Source organism: Durotheca rogersii (assembly GCF_024521655.1).
Source record: "Durotheca rogersii strain YMJ 92031201 chromosome Unknown GGS23scaffold_11, whole genome shotgun sequence".
Classification (NCBI taxonomy): Eukaryota; Fungi; Ascomycota; class Sordariomycetes; order Xylariales; family Xylariaceae; genus Durotheca; species Durotheca rogersii.
The window spans coordinates 1,113,102-1,130,945 of NW_026251242.1; the positions used below are offsets into that span (position 1 = coordinate 1,113,102).

A 17,844-nucleotide genomic window follows, 5' to 3' on the forward strand; every position below is an offset into this window, starting at 1 on the left:
GAAAGGAAGGAGTTGGCCCTGGGCTAAAAATACGAAGGGGAATGTGGTAGTGACGGAGCGGATAAGAGAAGGGGAGGGTGAAGTACATACAATCGCATGCGGTAGGTCAGGAGGATTGCGTCGTCACATAATATGTACTTCGGCGCCGACTCCTACCAACACAGCTTTACTCCCGCCCCCCCCCCCTGACATGCCGGTGCCCACCCCCTTTTCCCAGCGAAGTCTTGCAGCCTCCCCCTATGCATGTGTCTCTATCCTACAGAGCGCGCGAGCGAGTAAGGATGAGGAGCACAAGAAGATGCAGCAGAAGGAGGGGAGGCTTCTGAGTAGGCCTCAGCGTCTGCATACCCGCGTCTCACACCGTGGGCTGCGGAGAAGAAGCAGGGGGCCCCGGTTCTGGAGGTGGCTTTGTTTCTGTTGGCATTAAGGAAGAATGCGCGCACAACTTGGCTCACGACATAAAAAATCCGATCGCATACCTACCTAGCGAATCCAGGCCGCCATGGCTGAAACGGGCTGGTGCCGGCCCCTTGATATGCTTAAAGAGGCCGCTGGTTGATGCTTGCGTACTGAGAGGCCCATGCCCTGCTGGCGAGAAGCCTTGGTATGTAGAAACAGACCCCCTCGCATGGCCGGCCAAGCCAACTAGGACGGGGAGCCCGCTTCGACCGGACCCCTCCCCCGACCTGCCCTACGACAATCCATGAGAGACTGCTTCGTGAGCGCGGGCGTCCTGATCGCTGCCACTTTCCTATTCCACAAGCCTTGCGAGTCTGCGAGTGTTAGGTAGTTCGCGGAGACGGGTTCCAGTCGCATGTAGGTAGGACTTCTTGCCAATGGCCAGCTTACGGGGCAACGCTTGGGATCCGGCAGGCACCGGGACAATATTCCACCATGTGTGGAAGCGAGCCTCTGGGATCTTCGGATCCTCGGCCTTGGCGGGGTGGGCAGCGAGGTGCAGAGATTTGCGGGTGCCTCGTCGATCGGCCCTACGCAGCCCATCTACCTGGCCTGCGGCCTTCTGCTGCGCATCCCGCGGGGCGACATCATCATCCCATCCCGCGCCCCGGGGTTTCGCAGAAGACGGTGGGTTCAAGTTGAACTTGCTGAACTTGAAATTGGCGTGGGCTCTATGAGCTTGTCTAGATAGGTGTATGCATGTATATCTATGTAGGTGCGAATGTATGTATGTATGTATGCTCCAGTCGTCTCGACGACGCGCGCGTGAGAGAAAAATTGACCATACTTGGACGTATCGCACGAAGCGAGCGAGAGTCGATGTAACAGAACGAATCCCCAAAGACGGGTGGTTTGTCTGGCATGTTTTGTTTACCCTATCTCCTTCGCGTGACCCCATCGAGGACGTAAGAGATTACCCGCCGGCCGTAGCATAGAGAGGACTGGGAAAAGAAGGAAAAGAACAAGATTTGTTGGTGAACCGGATTATGAAGATTAGGAAAAATAAATAAAATAGCCTGCATTGGTGAAGGAGTAATAGTTCTCTTCAGCTAAACCCTATGAATAGCCCATCCGGTATTTCAGAGTGTGTTTATCCCCCCCCTCCCGCTAAACCCGTCGTTAATAGTATTTTCTCTTCGCCCGCTCTTACAGTGTACTGTATATAGGTATATATTCAATCACGCTTTTGGGTCCCCCTCCTTTAATTACCTCACGCCCGCCACCGCCTAGCGTTTTGCGGGAGCATGTATCCGAGTGATATCGAAGATGCTAGCGGCGGAATCGTCGTCGGCGCCGCCGATGCCCCGACGGGCGAAGCTGCGGCCGTTACTTGGACTATGGGCAGGGCAATAGACGATGCGGCGTGCTGCACAGCCGTCGGCGTCTCGTGAACTGCGGGCAGGGCGGTCTCCTGCGCCACTGGCAGGAGTAAGCTCGTCTGGTGGACTATGGGCTGCGTAGTGGTTTCGGGAACCGCAGCTTGCGTGCTGGTTTCGTGGACCGCGGCCGCTGACGTAGCCGTCTCGTGGACCACGGCCGCTGATGTCGTCGTCTCGTGGACTGCGGCCGCCGATGTCGTCGTCTCGTGGACCATAGCAACCGATGTTGTCTCGTGGACTACGACCGCCGAGGTCGTCGTGTTGTGGACCACAGCCGCCGATGTCGTCGTCTGGTGGGCCAAGGCAGTTGTCGTCGTCTCATGGACCAGGGCCGGCGTAGTTTCGTGCACGAACGGTGGGAGTACGATGGTCGAGTGGGCCGCGGGGAGGGCGGTTTCGGTCACGGTAACGTGGACGACCTGGGAAACTGTCGAGACGTGAGGAGGCAGAGTGACGTGCACCGTCTCACGGACCGTCTCGGCGTGACCTGTGACAGTTACATGGACGGTCTCCTTGACAGTCTCGGCGTGGCCGGTGACGGTTACGTGGACGGTCTCCTTGACCGTCTGCGGCGGCAGGTGGACTGTTTCGGTGACATGGACCGGCTCCTTGACGGTGACGTGAACGGCCTCCGTCACAGTCACGTGTACAGGCTCCTTCACAGTGACAGGCTCCTTCACAGTAACATGTACTGGCTCCGTGACGGTGACATGGACGGGCTCTTTGACAGTCACAGGAACACTGACATGGACCGTCTCCTTCGCGGTCTCGACCCTGGTGACCGCTACCGATTGCGTGACTGTCACAGGGACGCTGACATGGACAGTCTCCTTGACGGTCTCTTTGACGGTTTGCACCTGCGTTACGGGAACGCTAACGTGAACAGTCTCCTTGACGGTTTGTACTTGCGTTACGGGCACGCTGACATGGACAGTCTCCTTGACGGTCTCCAACTTCGTCTGCGTCACGGGGACACTGACGTGGACGGTTTCCTTCACGGTTTCTACCTTCGTGACTGGTACGCTAACATGGACGGTTTCCACCTTGGTAACGGGCACGCTGACGTGAACGGTCTCCTTAACAGTCTGGGGAGGGAGCGTGACGTGTACGGTCTCCTTAACAGTCTGGGGCGGGAGCGTGACGTGTACGGTCTCGAGCTTCGTCTCGAGCTTCGTCTCTAATTTGGTCTCAAGCTTGGTCTCGACCTTCGTTTGAGTCGCGACCTGCGTCTGCGTCTGCGTCCTAAGCTCAGTCTGTACTTTCGTTTCGGTGAGGAGCTTCTCCTCCACCTTCGTTACGGGGATCGTGACGTGGACCGTCTCCTTCACTGTCTCCTTGACCGTCTGAGGGGGTAGCGTAATCGACTCTTTCTTAACTTCGGTTTGCGTGACGTGGACAGTCTGGGTCACCGGGACGTGAACTGTCTGGGGGGGTAATGTCACATGCAATGTCTCTTTTACAGTCTGGGTAACATGGACCGTCTCCTTAACAGTCTGTGGCGGTTGCGTAACATGGACCGTCTCCTTGACAGTTTGTGGTGGTTGCGTAACGTGGACCGTCTCTTTCACGGTCTCTGCTGGTTGCGTAACGTGCACTGTCTCCTTCACTGTTGTCGTCTCCTTTACAGTTTGGGGCGGTAGGGTGACGTGTATCGTCTCCTTAACTGTCTCTGGAGGTTGAGTGACATGGACGGTCTCCTTCACCGTCTCCTTCACCGTCTGCGGCGGCAACGTTACATGGACAGTCTCTTTTAGAGTCTGTGGTGGCAGAGTGACATGGACGGTTTCCTTGAGAGTTTCCGTCATGTGTATAGTCTCTGCTGGTAGGGTCTACGACACTGTGTGTTAGTAAGGTCTATTCCGATATCGACCTTGGGGTGGGAGAGGCCTTCGGTGCCGGGTCTCCAAGTCCAACCTTGACATATGAAATATAGCACAGTAGATTATGGAAGGGGGAGGTGAAAAAAAAAAAATGAGAGTATTGCTATATCGTAGCGACTTACCACATGTACTGTTTGGTGAACCGTCTCTGTCACGATTTGAATCGCTGGCGGCGGGCTGGCAGCAGCGACAGAGACGAGGGCAAAGATTGCCGGCGCATAGCTTCTGGAGAATCGCATGGTTACGCGTATGAAGGAGAGCGGAAGAGACTGTATAGGTGGGGGAAATAGTCAAGAATACTATTAGAGAATAAAATAATATTGAAGCGCTGAGGCTCCAAACGAATATAGGAAGTCAACTGGCTCAGCCTTCAAACGAAACGAACGAATAGTGAATATGGAGGAAGCGTAAGAAAGGAAAGGTGAACGGATCGACCGTAGAAGAGAACCGAAGCAAATGAAAGCAAACGAGAAAAAATGGTCTAGGTCGAAGTGAAGGAGAATGAACGGGAAAGCTTCGTCCCTGATCTTCATGGGCAACGACGGCAGATGTAGCATACCAAGAATTATACCCTAGAATACCCATCGTTCTTCCCGGCACCGATTATCCAGGTAACCAGAGATGATGCTACACAGGGGTGTCCGTCTTGCTCTGAGCTAGGGGCCACATGAGCTGACATCTCTGGCAGAGCTGTGCCAGATCCCTAGGAGGAGCCATGGCGAATTGCCAAGGGGTGTGTGGGTGTGGGATAACCCGTATGCGAGCTTGCTGTCTTGTGTCGTCGTCGAGGATCAAGTGGGGGTGATATTCTGGAGATGTTCGAGGCGCATGTCAGCCAGATGGCCAACGCCGAGCCGAACGATCCCTTGGTACCTGAACTCGACTCTGGGTAGCCGGGTTCATGCAGGAATCCTACCGTGTACCTATATACAGCGCATGGGTGGCCCATGGACCCGACTAGAATTACTAAGTAGCGACATGGGCTGGCTTATGGGTTATGGTTACAGCATATAAGCTTATCCAGACTTAATATGGCCTATTCGGGAGAGTGAGGAGCGTACTTAGGGTCAGAATCTGTGGTATCCGGACCCCCCTTGACTAGATATCCTCCTACTAGCGTGCATCACCTTGGTGCACCGTAGTGGGTGACGGCTCCTGCCCAGCATTCGGTTATTTTAAAGCTCCCCGCTGTCTGTGTAGATATTTCTACCTTCCGGTCCGTTTACTTTCGCGCTGAGGTATACGAGAGCCGTTTATCCGTTCACGAAACAAGAAGAGAGAGAGAGAGAAGGAGAGAAAGGAAAGAAAGAAAGAAAGGATCGCTGGCAGATGTATGATTGACCGCGGGCCTTGATCAGGCCGGGAAACACGTGGCTGAGCTTGGGATGAAGCCCGGGTCTACGACCTCGAGGCCGTGAGGGCTGTGAGGCCGCATGAAGGATTCTTGGGAGGCTTCGTGAGAAGAACTTGGGATGTCTGAGTTTCATATTTCGCAGCGATCCGGTTTCGCTTGGCGTTGTTCCGAGATCGAACCCCTGCAGGGAAAGAAAACACAGACCTACATACTATGTAATACTTGTTCAACGGACGAAGAAAATGGAGGCTAATACCTAATGCCTGCCATTCACCGGAAGGTCGGATGAGAAGACTCTACCTCGGCTGGTACTAGCAAGAAGGTGTCGTGAGAGAGCATTGCTGTGGCTCCTCCGCTTTGCGCATTCGCAACTTCGAGTGCTCAAAGCTACAGGAACTTAGCCTTAGGCGTGTATAGAAAATATATACATACATACATATGTACATAGACCGACCGCTACTTGTGTAAGCTTGTGGTTCGCGGTCACAGGAGGTACGCCAAGAATTGAGATGGGTATGACGCCAAGAGTTGCACAGGCATTCTGCTGGGGGTTCACACAGAGCTGATGATCTGCAGGACCGCTCTCTGCTACGCTGGCAGGTAGGTTCCTAAGGGGGCCCTCCATCGGACATGTGCATATAACCATCATAAAGGAAGGCGTTGCGAAGGACGGACGTCCTACCGAAGGAGTGCCGCCCCAGAATACGCGGAGATGGCTACTGGAGTCTCCCACGGGAAGAACAGCTCTGGATTGGGCGAAGGCGGATCGGTTGGCGGTGGCTGTTTCGGTAAGGAACGCGACGAGCTGGTTCAGAATGGCTCTCGGTTGCGTCCCTAAATCGCATACCCGGCAACTTTCACCCGAGGTAGAGTCGTCGGACAGCTACCAAGTTTAGGTCTATGTTGACATTCCCAGATTCAGCAGGAGGAATTTCAGGTAAGCAGACGAACGGTAGGTATGCATGTGCACACAGGTACGTCTCTATCTATACGACGTAATCAAAAGCTACAGAGGCGACTAACAGCACCAAGCCCCTCGATCGAGGCTGAGAGGCTTGGGCGAATAAGGGGGTGGGGAGCTTGACCGAAGAAGAAGAAAGCCTGGTCGTGATGGTGAGTGTGAATGGTACTATTGTTTTTATCGTCTCGTAAGATTTTCCGACTATCAAACCTCGAGTGTTTAGATAGGTCTAGTGTAGGCCTGCGCCGTGAGTACACAGGCAAGTACTTACACACAATAAAGAGACAATAAAGAACTCGGAACCCGAAGATCCGGCCCGCTTAGCGATTAGGGGTAAGGTCTTTACCAGGGGGTTAGCCCAGAGAATATTGATGCCAGGGGTTTGGAAGGTAACAGGTGAAGCTGTGATTCGGGGAATCTAAAACATAAGATGACAAGATCCCTCAACACTAACTGGCCTGCCTTGATCCGGGGCGCGTTGACGTAACTATCACTTTGGTTTCGCACATGTAAAACCCTATGTCCGAAGAGTCTCTGTTCATATTAACTACATCGATGTGATGTGCCGTGCCATGATTTAGTGATGGCCAAAGCATTTATTCTCTAGGCTCATGTATTATGCAGCACGTATATACCTTTGACGGCAGGGCAGATATGGCACCTACCTGCCTACCTATATACCTACCTACATATCTATCTACATACCTATCTACACACTACGTAGGGCAGAAACAGGCATGGGCATGCACACACAGAGAGACGCAAGGCCCTTGGGCGGGGGGGTCTGTCATGCACGAATACGAAGCATTATGCACCGCACGTCATGGGAGCATAGGTGAGGTAGCCTACGAAGATACCCCCCAGAGTATATGTACACGTGTGAATGTAGGCATGTATGCATGTAGTAGTAGCTTAGGTAGGTAGGGTACTACTTCGTCCATACTGCCGTCACCGTGTCCCGCGTGTATGGTGTATGTGTGTGTGGGCTGTGAAGTAAATCGCCGTCGGCTTCTACGTGGTGTGGACGTGCGTGGGTATTATCGACGACTGATACTACTACCAAACACAACATGAGAAACTGTTTACATGGCATATCAGCTACTTGCGTATTCCTCAGTTTCACGCTTGGAACGGGCAATGCTTATGCGTACCGGTGACTCGTAACGAGGGTGGCAGTTCTCATTGGTACGTCGCCGCCGGGCGCGTTGGCCGCCCAGATCTTATTGTCGTCGCTAATATTGCCAATTGAGGGATGCTAATACAAGCACATGCATATACCTACCGGTATTTCCTCCGTAGCGCACAAGCTAAGATCTCCATGATCGCCCGGAAAGTCTGCACTATTATGTGGATGGGGAGTCGATCTCCCAGCAAGCTGGGCGTTTCCGTCCGAGCATTTGGTAAGGGCCTGCAACCTGCCATCCCCACGCGAGGGTGTAGAGAACGTCTAGAATCCCATCGATGGCAACCATATACATGTTGTGGAGGAGGTCCTCTCCTCGTCCTCGCACGCCTCGTGTCTCTAGGCCAAAGCTCTGACTTGCATCATACCGGGTTTGAGCGACGGTGTTGCGTCAAGATCCGACAAGCCTTTTACCAGATACTAACACTCATAAGGCGGCAGCGCTCTTGGAAAGGCCCTCCTATCGTTTATCGTCAGCCCATCAGCAACGGCCTGGCAATCCTCAGTCTCTGACTGCTCCGGACGAGAGATCTGCAACCCTCGAACCGGAATTTCATTTTGTTGGCGCCGGTTAGTCACACCTAAGCGGAGGAAAGCGACGTCCTAAACGAGAATGATCACCACTGACAATGAGTTCGGCACCCCTCAAACTCTTCCGGCAATCAGCCTCTTTGTGACCCACGCTGACTATTCTATCGGGACGCTCTGAAAGAACCCTCCAGGCGCGCCGGGATGGTCTTGGTAGTCGAGCCTTACCTCACCGTAACATAGATTTTCAAGGAAGTCACCAAAGTGGTAACTCCCACACGTAATTAGTATCGAACGTATTCCAAATACAAGATATTATTGTGTATGTAGCGTCGAGACAGTGTACTCGTAAGCGTGAAAGAATACCGATAGTAGAAAGGCCAAAGAAAGGCATAGGTTAAGGAAAACAATGGCCTTCTTGCCTCAGCGATCAGCTCGCAAAAAGAGCTTGTTTGCCCTTATTCTTGTGCCGATATTGTGAACTCTTTTGTCTCTTGTTAGGCTTTTATAAAGACAGCTTCCCCGACCCCAAACCATGTATCGAGGGTGGCTTATCCATCACGCTCAGGCAAGGCAAGATTATTAAATCCCACCTTGAGTTTGTGCATGCCCTCTATTACCGACCAGACGCCTTTTAAGGGGACGTATCCTTGCCAAACATGGACGGTAGTAAGGTCTGGGTCCGCCCGGTGGAGGGTATGGGGCTTGGTATGTTTGCCGCTGAGTTCATCCCCAAGGGGACGGTATTCCTTGAAGATTCCCCGATTATCGAAATCTCGACTGCAGGCTCCGATGAATATCAATACCGAGTATACGACATTTGCAAGGCGTACCACGCCTTGAGCCCGGACGCCAAAAAGGAGTACGACAGTCTTCACAGCGACCCGGTAAAGGAAATCGATATAAACATAAGACACAGAGATGATATAAATAACTGGTATGGAAATAACGTTGCCGGCGGCAGTACAGATATTAACTACAGGCTCAGGCACCAAGTCGTCGACAAGTTGGTTAGAGCCTGCGCAACATTCTGGACGAACACAGCAGCGACAGACTTCAAATCTTCAGCTGTCTTTCCTAACTTCAGCCGGAGCAATCACAGCTGTGTTCCCAATACCTCTTGGGGCTATCGCAGGGGATCGGGGCCCGGGAATAACTTCATTCAGATGAAGGCGAGAAGGGACATTCAGCCCGGCGAGCAGATCTTCGTGAGTTATGCCCCTTTGCTAAACGTCAATGGCAAGCTTCTAGGTCGAGATCACAGACGAAGGAAGTTGCAACATTGGGGCTTTACATGCGCCTGTCCTGCTTGCGGCAGCACCTAAACGGCGGACCGACATCTCGTCAAACGGATTCCCTCCTACGATGCAGCAAACGGGACTCCAGGTCTGCCACGCTCCCTTCTATCCAGTCAGGAGTGGTCCGGAGTGGCCGTCAGGTATCTTGCCCGAGGGGCGTACTAACCGCGCTAGAGAACAGCCTGCTACGAGGAAAGCTTGGGAAGGAAGCTGTGTTTGGGAAGCACTGGGCGACGCTGGGCAATGCCGCCATGGTGATGGCGGTAGAAAGGTAGCTACAACGGCTGACTGTGTTCATATGTGATTTCTGGGAAGTCAATAGATATGTCTGCTATCCTTTAATTGCACGGGGCCACCACAGTAACGTCCTGTGGGTTGAATTTTTCGGACTGCTTTGAGCTGGCGAACCTATATTATGAGATAGTTGCTTTTTATTTCTACCAGTGAGTGCCCTATATTATGACCCCGCCACCGTATGTGATCTCATAATGTTTCTGCCTCGTGACAAGAGCCTGCACTTGCGGACGTTCGTGAATGAGCGTTTCGTTTCTACATTGCACGGCGCATAGTCTCCGAGGTTGGGTTGCCCCCTGGCGGAAATTTAGGGGTAACTTGGTAGCGAGATAGGCTGCGCGCACAAACAAGTCCGACACAGTCGCTTGGTAACTCCGATAAACACAGCCTCAGTGATGTGAGGATTGTGCATCACGAAACAGGCGACGAGGGGGGTCACCCTTATATTATCCTGAGACATCCGTGACCCGGTATCTCCGAGACAGCACAAGAGCGGACGCGAAAAATGCCGATAGCCGCAAACTGTCTCTCCCGAAACACCACTTCGGTCAGAAAATTCCGATCCGAAACTGTCGCCTTGCCGCGTCTCCCCTCCCTCCTCTTCTTTTTAAACGTCGCTGACCCACCCTCCGTCGATCACGTAGCTGCTGCCAGTGATGGCGCTCGAGTCGTCGGCGGCGAGGAAGAGGATGAGGCTGGCGACCTCTTCGGGCATGAGGTCGCGCTTGAGGCTCTGGGCGGCCATGACCTCGGCGCGGTAGGCGGGGGTGAGGACCTGGTCGATCTGGCGGCGGGTGGCGATGGCGCCGGGGACGACGCTGTTGACGCGGACGCCGCGGGGGCCGAACTCCTTGCTGTGGGTGCGCGTCATGCCCTGGACGGCGGCCTTGCAGAGCGTGTAGACGGGCAGGCCGGTGGCGGGGATGCGCCAGGTGATGGAGCCGAGGTTGACGATGCTGCCGCGGCCGCGCGCCGCCATCGCCGGCGCCACCGCCTGCGTCAGGAAGAACTGGTGCCGCAGGTTGGCCGCCACGTCGGCGTCGAACGACTCGGGCGTCACCTCCGCCGTCGGCACGCGCGTCGCCGCCCCCGCCCGCCCCGCGTTGTTGACCAGCACGTCGACCGCGCCGCCGTGCTCCGCCAGCACCCGCTCCGCGCACGCCCGCAGCCGCCCTAGGTCCGTCACGTCGCAGTGCATGAAGACCGGCTTCGTCGCCCCCGCGATCCCGTCCACCTTTTCCACCAGCTGGGCCGCCGACGTCTCCGCGTAGTCGAGGAACACGACGTGCGACCCCTGCCGGCAGAACAGCTCGACCGCGGCCGCCCCGATGCCCTCGGCGCCGCCGGTGATCAGCACGCTCTTGCCCCGCAGGCTCGGGTAGATTGCGTGATTTTCCATGACGGGAAGGAATACGAGAGAGTGTGTGGATGTGCGATCGAGGCGCTAAAGCAGCCGGGCCGACTACAAAGGGAAGAGGAAGAGGGAGGGCGAGGATGGGAGCGAGCGAGAGAGAATGGCCGGAGTCGGCGGGAGACTGCGGGGTACCTGTGACGATGTGCGAGACATCGATAGGAGAGAGGGGAGAGGGGAACCCCGGAGCCTGACGAGGGCGGAGTCACCCAAGTCTCTAATTTAGTGATCCTATGTGCGTTGGAGCCGGGGAGGGAGCGGGAGAGAAGGCAACGTGAGGAGTTAAGTTGACGATCTCCGCCCGACGACTCCGATCTTAGGCCTTCTGCTCACACGAGTGGGCAGTAATCGCTCCCACATTAGGCAATCTATGCATGTTGGGGTCCGGGACGAGATGTTGTACTGCCTGGGCGACGCCAACAGCATCGAATCCAGCTCAGAAAGGAACGTAGTGTCTCATGTCGTGCGAGTTGTGATTTCGCAAGCCAGGAGAAGGTTGGGCTGGTTCCTGATAGACTGTTACAACCTGTCACCCGTGAGCTTAGGGTGTGTGAAAGGTAGGTAGGTTTCATTGCATTTAAAATCGTGCCGGGGTCCCAGCACTCATGATAATCAGCGACGATAGGACGCCGGCATCGTCGAAGTCCAGCGTGGACACGCCCGTCGTGTTCCCATCGTGTGACTCGTCAAGTTTATCTACATGATTCCTTTTCGTACCCTCCTTTGTTCCCCCCGTCACTCTACATCGGTGTAACTACGTTGTAATCACAGGTGGGGCAGTACGTCTTCGTGTTGTTCGTCGCGGGGTAACGATCGATGCCGTATGTGCCGTTCAGCGAGACGCTTCCGACGATGCTCCCGCCCTCGAGTCGAATCCAAGTGTCGACCTCTAGATTCTTCAACTTGGACTTGAATACGAGGATCTGGCGCGCCCCTCGCTCCCAGTTGCCGTAGCCGCCGTAGCCCGAGTGCTGACCGAAGCACAGGTTGACGTCGTGGCGAGGTGCGATGGTCATGTTCGGGAGCTGCTTATCCCATTTGTAGCACCAGGTGTCGCCGTGGTCGTGGCCGGAGAAGAGCGCCATGACGCCGGGGACCTCCGAGATGGCCTGCATGAAGGGGATGTCTTGTCCTCCATAGGAGCAAGAGCCGTCGTTCACGCCGTCAGGACACCAGCCCTCGGCCTGGGGAGCCACTGGGTAGTCGTCGTTAATCCCGGGCTCGGTGTTGGGGTCGACGCCCCCGGCCTGCAGGACCCTCGATGCGAAGGTCGGGATGTGGCAGAAGGCTAGCGAAGGGATCACTCGACCGAACGTGCTCGCGAACTCGGCGTTCTTTTGACGGAACCAGTTCACGACGCTGATATCGATCCAGTTCGGCTGGCCGACCCTGTCCCCGGATCCCTTCCTCTGCTGGTACAGAAACCCGCCTCGGCTGTCGAAGAACCAGAGCAGCAGCTCAGGTGCACAGCTCTCCGCCGTGCAATTGCCGTCGTAAACGGGGAGGTAGTAGTTCGAGACGCCAGCCTCGGGGTTGAATACCATCTGGGTCGTGCGGCTGTTCGGCCACCGTTTCTCGCGGGCCAGGATGGTAATGCCGGATATGTTGAAATCGTAGTCGTGATTGCCGTAGGTCGAAGCCCACGTCAGGCCACGGTCTACGATCGGGCCAATGATCTGGTCGATGTACGTCGTGCTGTTTTCCAAGTAGGTGTTCTCCCCGGTGATCAGGTCGCCGTTGAGCACGACGAGCCCGGGCGATTCGGCATCGAGAACCTTGTTGAGGACCTTGACCGAATTGATATCCTGCTGGGGTCCCCAGGTGTCCCAGGCATCTAGCGCAGGCGAAGTCAGCGATCACGTCTAGGCCGCGACGGACGGGATGGCGGGGTGATAGCTACTTTCTCCAAAGTGCAAGTCCTCGAAGACGGATATCTGGAATGTGCCGTCGCTCCTGAAGGCCAGGGGACTGGATGACTCCGTGCTGTTGTAGTACCTCTTAGCGAGCGGCTTCGCCTCGGGGGCCCACACGGCAAATGTCAACCAAAGGAACGTAGCGGTGGAAAACATGATGGGCCAAAAGCGACAACGACCAGGTGTGACACTCGGAGAACTCACCCAAGGCTGCCAGATGAGTACGATGAAAATGCACTCGTCACCGGGATGTGGGCTATATGTGCTTGCGCTTGCTCCATGAAGCAGATAATACCGACTGACCAGCCGGCGAGATAACGTTGCAATACGCGACCACGCCCTATCACGACTGTGGGCGTTGTTTGGTGAAGTTTGCGAGAGCAGGTCGGGTTTCCCTGGTAGACATAGGGTCCTGTCTGCGCATCGGTCTCACTTCTTGACGAGAATGTCTTAACGAGTCGGGTGGCTTTCCCCGCAGTGTGTCGTCGCTGATAGTTCTCATTGGCTCATCGACCCTAGACATCTCGATGTCGCTTGCTACATGGGAGTGGGAGCGATACGACGACATGCCTAATAGGGCAACGAAGACAAGGAGATGGTCTCCTTGTCCCGAAGCTTCTCCCAGGGTCTTTTGTGCCTCGCTCGTCGAGAGAAATTAGAGTAGTGGGATTGTTGAAATTTTCCAACCGAAACGTGCCCTAAGTAATGGTCCATCTTAGGCTTGCGATCGAAGAGCATTGTAGAATATTGTATATTTTCTGAGTAGACGGGGGTGTGGGTAGGCATGGGACAACTGAACGTGCTAATTAAGTATTTTGCCCTAGTGCCCAAACCAGGGTTCTAGCCTAGACCTGTATATAGAGAGTCTATACTTATAGTTTAAGAAAGCGGCGTTAGAGGTTAAAGGCTGCTACAACTCTAGAGATGGCTATCTAATATCTCAACTGCATCCCATGGAACTCATCTGGTCCCGAGAAGAATTTTTATAGATTTGTCAAAGATTAACTGGCGACTGGAGGGGAAAACCAAGAAGAGGAAAAAAAACCTAGAAATGACAACACGGTGAGGCTCTGCACGTGGGTGTTGACTACTGGACTGGCAGGGAGTTTGCTGGCCGATCCAATGGTGCTCTGTTCGGAGTCAAACAAGTTAGGATTCTTTCACGGCAATATAGTGAAGAAAGATGTCATCTTGTTGCTTTTAGTTTTAAGCCAATAGTTTGTATCAAAGACGCAGTGCTAAGTGTCAACTGTCATAAGAAATGCGGTGCCATCTGTGTACGTAGTCGTGATTTGGTTAGAATATCCCCCCTTCCGGTTCATAGCCGATGAGCTAAAGCAAACCTATTTACAAACATACACAGGATAGGCTAGGCACGATACGCATCAGAGACAGCTTCAATTGCTTATGAATAGCAGTATTTGACGTGCAGTTATAAATGTAATCCTTAATTTCTTCTGGGACCACTTGTATGCTACAACGACGGGCCAGCCTTCCTTGCACGCCGGGCCACAATCAGAGCTATTACAGAGAGGAGGCTAAGAGCAATCAGATATGAACTACACCGTGCCCCTTAACCTAAGTGTCAAATCCCGAAAGAGATGTTATATGATGCGTCAAGAAACCTGAGACCGGAACAGCGGTGGCTGGAGCTTTAGGAAATTCTCCCAAAGCAATGTAATATTCGCTAAATCCCCCCCCTTTTTTCCATGACACTCTCAGCACCTCGCCATGCTCAACAGAAAATCGAACTGCAAATGATGGGGTGCATCTTACTCCCTGTCATCTCCTTAACTTCTGTATTGTGTTGAGTTTCGTCGCGGTTAGCTTCCCTTAGAATTCCAGTGGTTTTGGTGTAGTAATACCGAGAAACTCCCGCCTGAATAGAGCCAATTCGAGAGAGCCAGTATCCGCAAACCATAGGCCGTCGTGAGAATGACGAGGCGGATGCATGCGCGGGCGGAATGGACCCGCTCCACCGACTTACGAAACCTCGATCCCCGAGAGGCGCAACTTATTCCGGCAGCCCAGCAATGGTAGCGTGGTGAGTAATTATGGGATCTCAGCCCGGCCCCGGGATCTGACACCTGCAGGTCACCATGGCTTACGGCTATGGACACGGCTATGATTAAAATCAGGCCAGGATGCAGTGTGAATTTAGTCCGTTCTCCGCAGCTTAACCCTGCAGATGCTCGTATCATCATGGTCTACGTCGGTCCAGATTGTGTTGAAAGGTAAGCGAATGCGTAGGCCGTTGCTCGACTGCCCAGAAGCGGTAGTTGCACAATGTGGCATTTGTTATATCCGAGCGATTACAGGCTTAACAAGGCAGCGGAGATAACAATCGGTCGTGCTGATTTAGGAGCAGACTCTTGCCGAGTTAATGTTCCTTGCAGGTAAAAAGCATGAGATATTGACAATCTCAAGAGGGAGTGCGTAGGTGGCAGTCATTAGACATCAGATCGTAGCAGTCTGTTAACGTTCTCGGCCATCGATATTAGGTCAAATATGACGCGCTTAATATTAAGTGTCTATATGATTGGGGTGAGTGGGAGCTGAAGAATGTTGAGCGGCCGGCCCAGTCTACAAGGGATATGTTTGATCTTTTTCTTCAGAGCACGCAAGTTGCTAGGACGCGGATACACATACTATGTCATAGGTCGTAGTCTTAATCGTACTTGGGGGACACAAATGACGCCGACGAACTGGGAGGGGCTCCATCCCCAAGTTCTTATAGACGGAACCATTAGTGTGTTTGTTGCGGTGCGAATTCGAGGCTGCCATGGGGTATGTGGAGTAGTTAAAGAATATAATGCCTATAATAAGTAGTTGATGTGTTATGGAATCGTTTCCCTTCCACGTCCCCAGGGACAAAAGGGGTCCGATAGGTAATGCCGTAAGCCGCTGGGGACTTACCTCGCGGAAATGCTTACATCTGTCGCATTTCTGTATGCATGTCAGTATGTAGGTTTCGTTGCGCTGCATCCTGTAGTAACTATGTGGCGATGCAACCAACAGGGCATTACTTACTGCCCCTGTGCCATGACACGTGAGGGGTGTCCCTTTCGGTATCTGCAAGCGGAGATCTCAGCGATTCCGTGCACGTATATATACCGTGCAAATACTTCGTTAGGGACCCGTCCATTTGTGCTGAGGTGTGGCCCATCCTACGACACCCTTCTCATCTGATAGCTATACAGCGCTAGAGCTGAGCACCGAATACACGAAACTATGGAGTCGACAGTCCTGGCCTTTCGGCGGGCACTTATCCAAAGCCCATTACAATCGGTGGTGATCGGCAGTATTGCCATCTTTGCGCTGTACATCGTTGTCAATGAGGTCATTCGCAGTCGCTCACGGATTCCCGGCCTGGCAGGGCCAAAGGGATGGCCGGTTATTGGGAACCTGCCGGATCTATGGTCTAACGCGCCGGTGAAATACCGAGAGTGGGCCAAGATATATGGCGACGTATACCAAGTTCAGCTCGGGAATACCCGCGTGGTCATCGTCAATAGTGCTGCTGCCGCGAAGACATTCCTAATAACCAATTCGCACGCCATGAGTTCCCGGCCCGAACTTTACACATACCATAAGGTGGATAGCCTTAAAAGCCAACCCCCTTCGGACTAAAAGACTGACAGGTTTTCGTGGGCGGTGCGCTGATATATCGATAGATTGCTTCTACCACTGCTGGCTTCACCATCGGAAGTTCGCCTTATGACGACTCGCTGAGGAGAAAGAAGAAGGGTGTGGCGGTGGCCATGAACCGCCCTTCCATTCAGAATTACATCCCGTACCTGGATCTCGAAACGAAAACCTTCGTCCAAAATCTCCTCGACTACGGCCAATCCGGGACAGTGGCTATTGACCCGATGCTCATGGCCCAACGCCTGAGCCTGTCGCTGGTGATGACTATCAACTGGGGCGTCCGAATACCATCCCTAGAAGATGACCTACTCAAGGAGATTGTCAAGGTCGAAGTGGGACTCAACAAGACTCGGTCCACTGTCGGAAATACCCAAGACCACATCCCGTTCCTGCGGTTCAACCCTTTCAACCCAAAGTCGATCGAGGCGCGGGAGTTGCGTGCTCGTCGGGATGTGTATCTCGCCAAGTTGGATGCGGACCTCGAGAGGGAGGTGTCAGCTGGGACTAACAAGCCTTGCATCCAAGCAAGCGTCATCAAATACAAAGAGGTGGAGCTGAATGAGACAGAGCTCCAGGCCATCAGCGTGTCCATGCTGTCTGGCGGGTTCGAGACGATTTCAACCACGGTACAGTGGTCTATGGCTCTCCTTGCGCAGCATCCAGAAATCCAAGACAAGGCGTACGATGAGATAAAGAAGTTCCAGGGATCCAAGGGAATGTGGTGTGACGCTACCGACGACCAGAACTGCTCCTACATCCTTGGGATAGCGAAAGAGGCCCTTCGGTACTATTCCGTTCTCCCGCTAGCATTGCCCCGGAGGTCTATGAAGGATTTCGAATACAATGGCATCCGGATCCCAGCCGGCACCACGCTCTACTTGAATGCGTGGGCCTGCAACCGCGGTAAGATGACGTGCCCATTATTGTATTCCCTCCCCCCGAGCCGAACTACAGACTGACGAAACCTCCGAGTACAGACCCCGAGCAATGGTCCGATCCTGACGTATTCCGTCCAGAGAGATGGCAGGAAAAGCCGGAAGCTCTCCTGCTAACCTTTGGTCTGGGTTATCGAATGTGCCCGGCCCATATTTTGGCCACCCGGCAGCTCTATATCATTCTCATGAGGCTGTTGAGCAGTTTCCGCTTAGAGGCGCCTGGGAAAATAGACTGCGACCCCAGAACAGATATCTCCCATCCCAGGGACCTGGTCATCTTTCCAAAGCCGTACCGTGTATTTTTCATTCCGAGGGATGAAGGTTCACTGCGGACAGCTCTGGCGGCCTCTAACTGAAAGGGTTTTACCAAGACGCAGGTGGGCATGCCTGCCGATAGATATAATAGCATGGAGGGTATTCAGATTGTATCTGCAGTTACGGGGTGAAGAGTATAGTTTTCGAGAGACAACGTCTATGAGGATCATCATATGTCAGATTGAAATTGTTTAGTTACGTGGCTCTGCCAATGGTCACTGTACTCACCCTCATTATTCTCAAGCAGTTGGTTTAGTGGAATACAATCCTTGAAATCTGAAGATAT

At 53.6% G+C, this 17,844-nt stretch overlaps 5 protein-coding genes across 5 annotated transcripts; 2 read left to right on the forward strand and 3 right to left on the reverse strand.

Annotated features, from left to right (window-relative positions):
- Positions 1-1,513: 1,513 nt before the first annotated feature.
- Positions 1,514-4,189, reverse strand: GGS23DRAFT_77253 (uncharacterized protein). Its single transcript, XM_051521268.1, has 3 exons — positions 3,841-4,189; positions 2,121-3,667; positions 1,514-2,003 (listed from the first exon to the last, which is right to left on the reverse strand). Exons 1-3 carry the CDS (start codon positions 3,955-3,957, stop codon positions 1,670-1,672), a joined length of 1,998 nt encoding a protein of 665 aa, XP_051371679.1. The 5' UTR covers positions 3,958-4,189; the 3' UTR covers positions 1,514-1,669.
- Positions 4,190-8,403: 4,214 nt separating this feature from the next.
- Positions 8,404-9,317, forward strand: GGS23DRAFT_597270 (uncharacterized protein; the record flags this gene model as incomplete). The annotated part of the gene is made up of 3 exons (XM_051518597.1): positions 8,404-8,952; positions 8,996-9,164; positions 9,217-9,317. The coding sequence occupies 3 exons, from the start codon at positions 8,404-8,406 to the stop codon at positions 9,315-9,317; spliced, it is 819 nt and encodes a 272-aa protein (XP_051371680.1).
- A 313-nt stretch (positions 9,318-9,630) lies between these two features.
- Positions 9,631-10,925, reverse strand: GGS23DRAFT_77353 (3-oxoacyl-reductase). Its single transcript, XM_051521269.1, has one exon. The coding sequence runs from the start codon at positions 10,733-10,735 to the stop codon at positions 9,944-9,946; it is 792 nt and encodes a 263-aa protein (XP_051371681.1). The 5' UTR covers positions 10,736-10,925; the 3' UTR covers positions 9,631-9,943.
- Positions 10,926-11,487: 562 nt separating this feature from the next.
- On the reverse strand, positions 11,488-12,816 carry GGS23DRAFT_597272 (Metallo-dependent phosphatase; the record flags this gene model as incomplete). The annotated part of the gene is made up of 2 exons (XM_051518598.1): positions 11,488-12,581; positions 12,648-12,816. The coding sequence occupies 2 exons, from the start codon at positions 12,814-12,816 to the stop codon at positions 11,488-11,490; spliced, it is 1,263 nt and encodes a 420-aa protein (XP_051371682.1).
- A 2,880-nt stretch (positions 12,817-15,696) lies between these two features.
- Positions 15,697-17,841, forward strand: GGS23DRAFT_570378 (cytochrome P450). The gene is made up of 3 exons (XM_051516510.1): positions 15,697-16,254; positions 16,335-17,211; positions 17,286-17,841. The coding sequence occupies exons 1-3, from the start codon at positions 15,892-15,894 to the stop codon at positions 17,597-17,599; spliced, it is 1,554 nt and encodes a 517-aa protein (XP_051371683.1). The 5' UTR covers positions 15,697-15,891; the 3' UTR covers positions 17,600-17,841.
- The last annotated feature ends 3 nt before the right edge of the window (positions 17,842-17,844 follow it).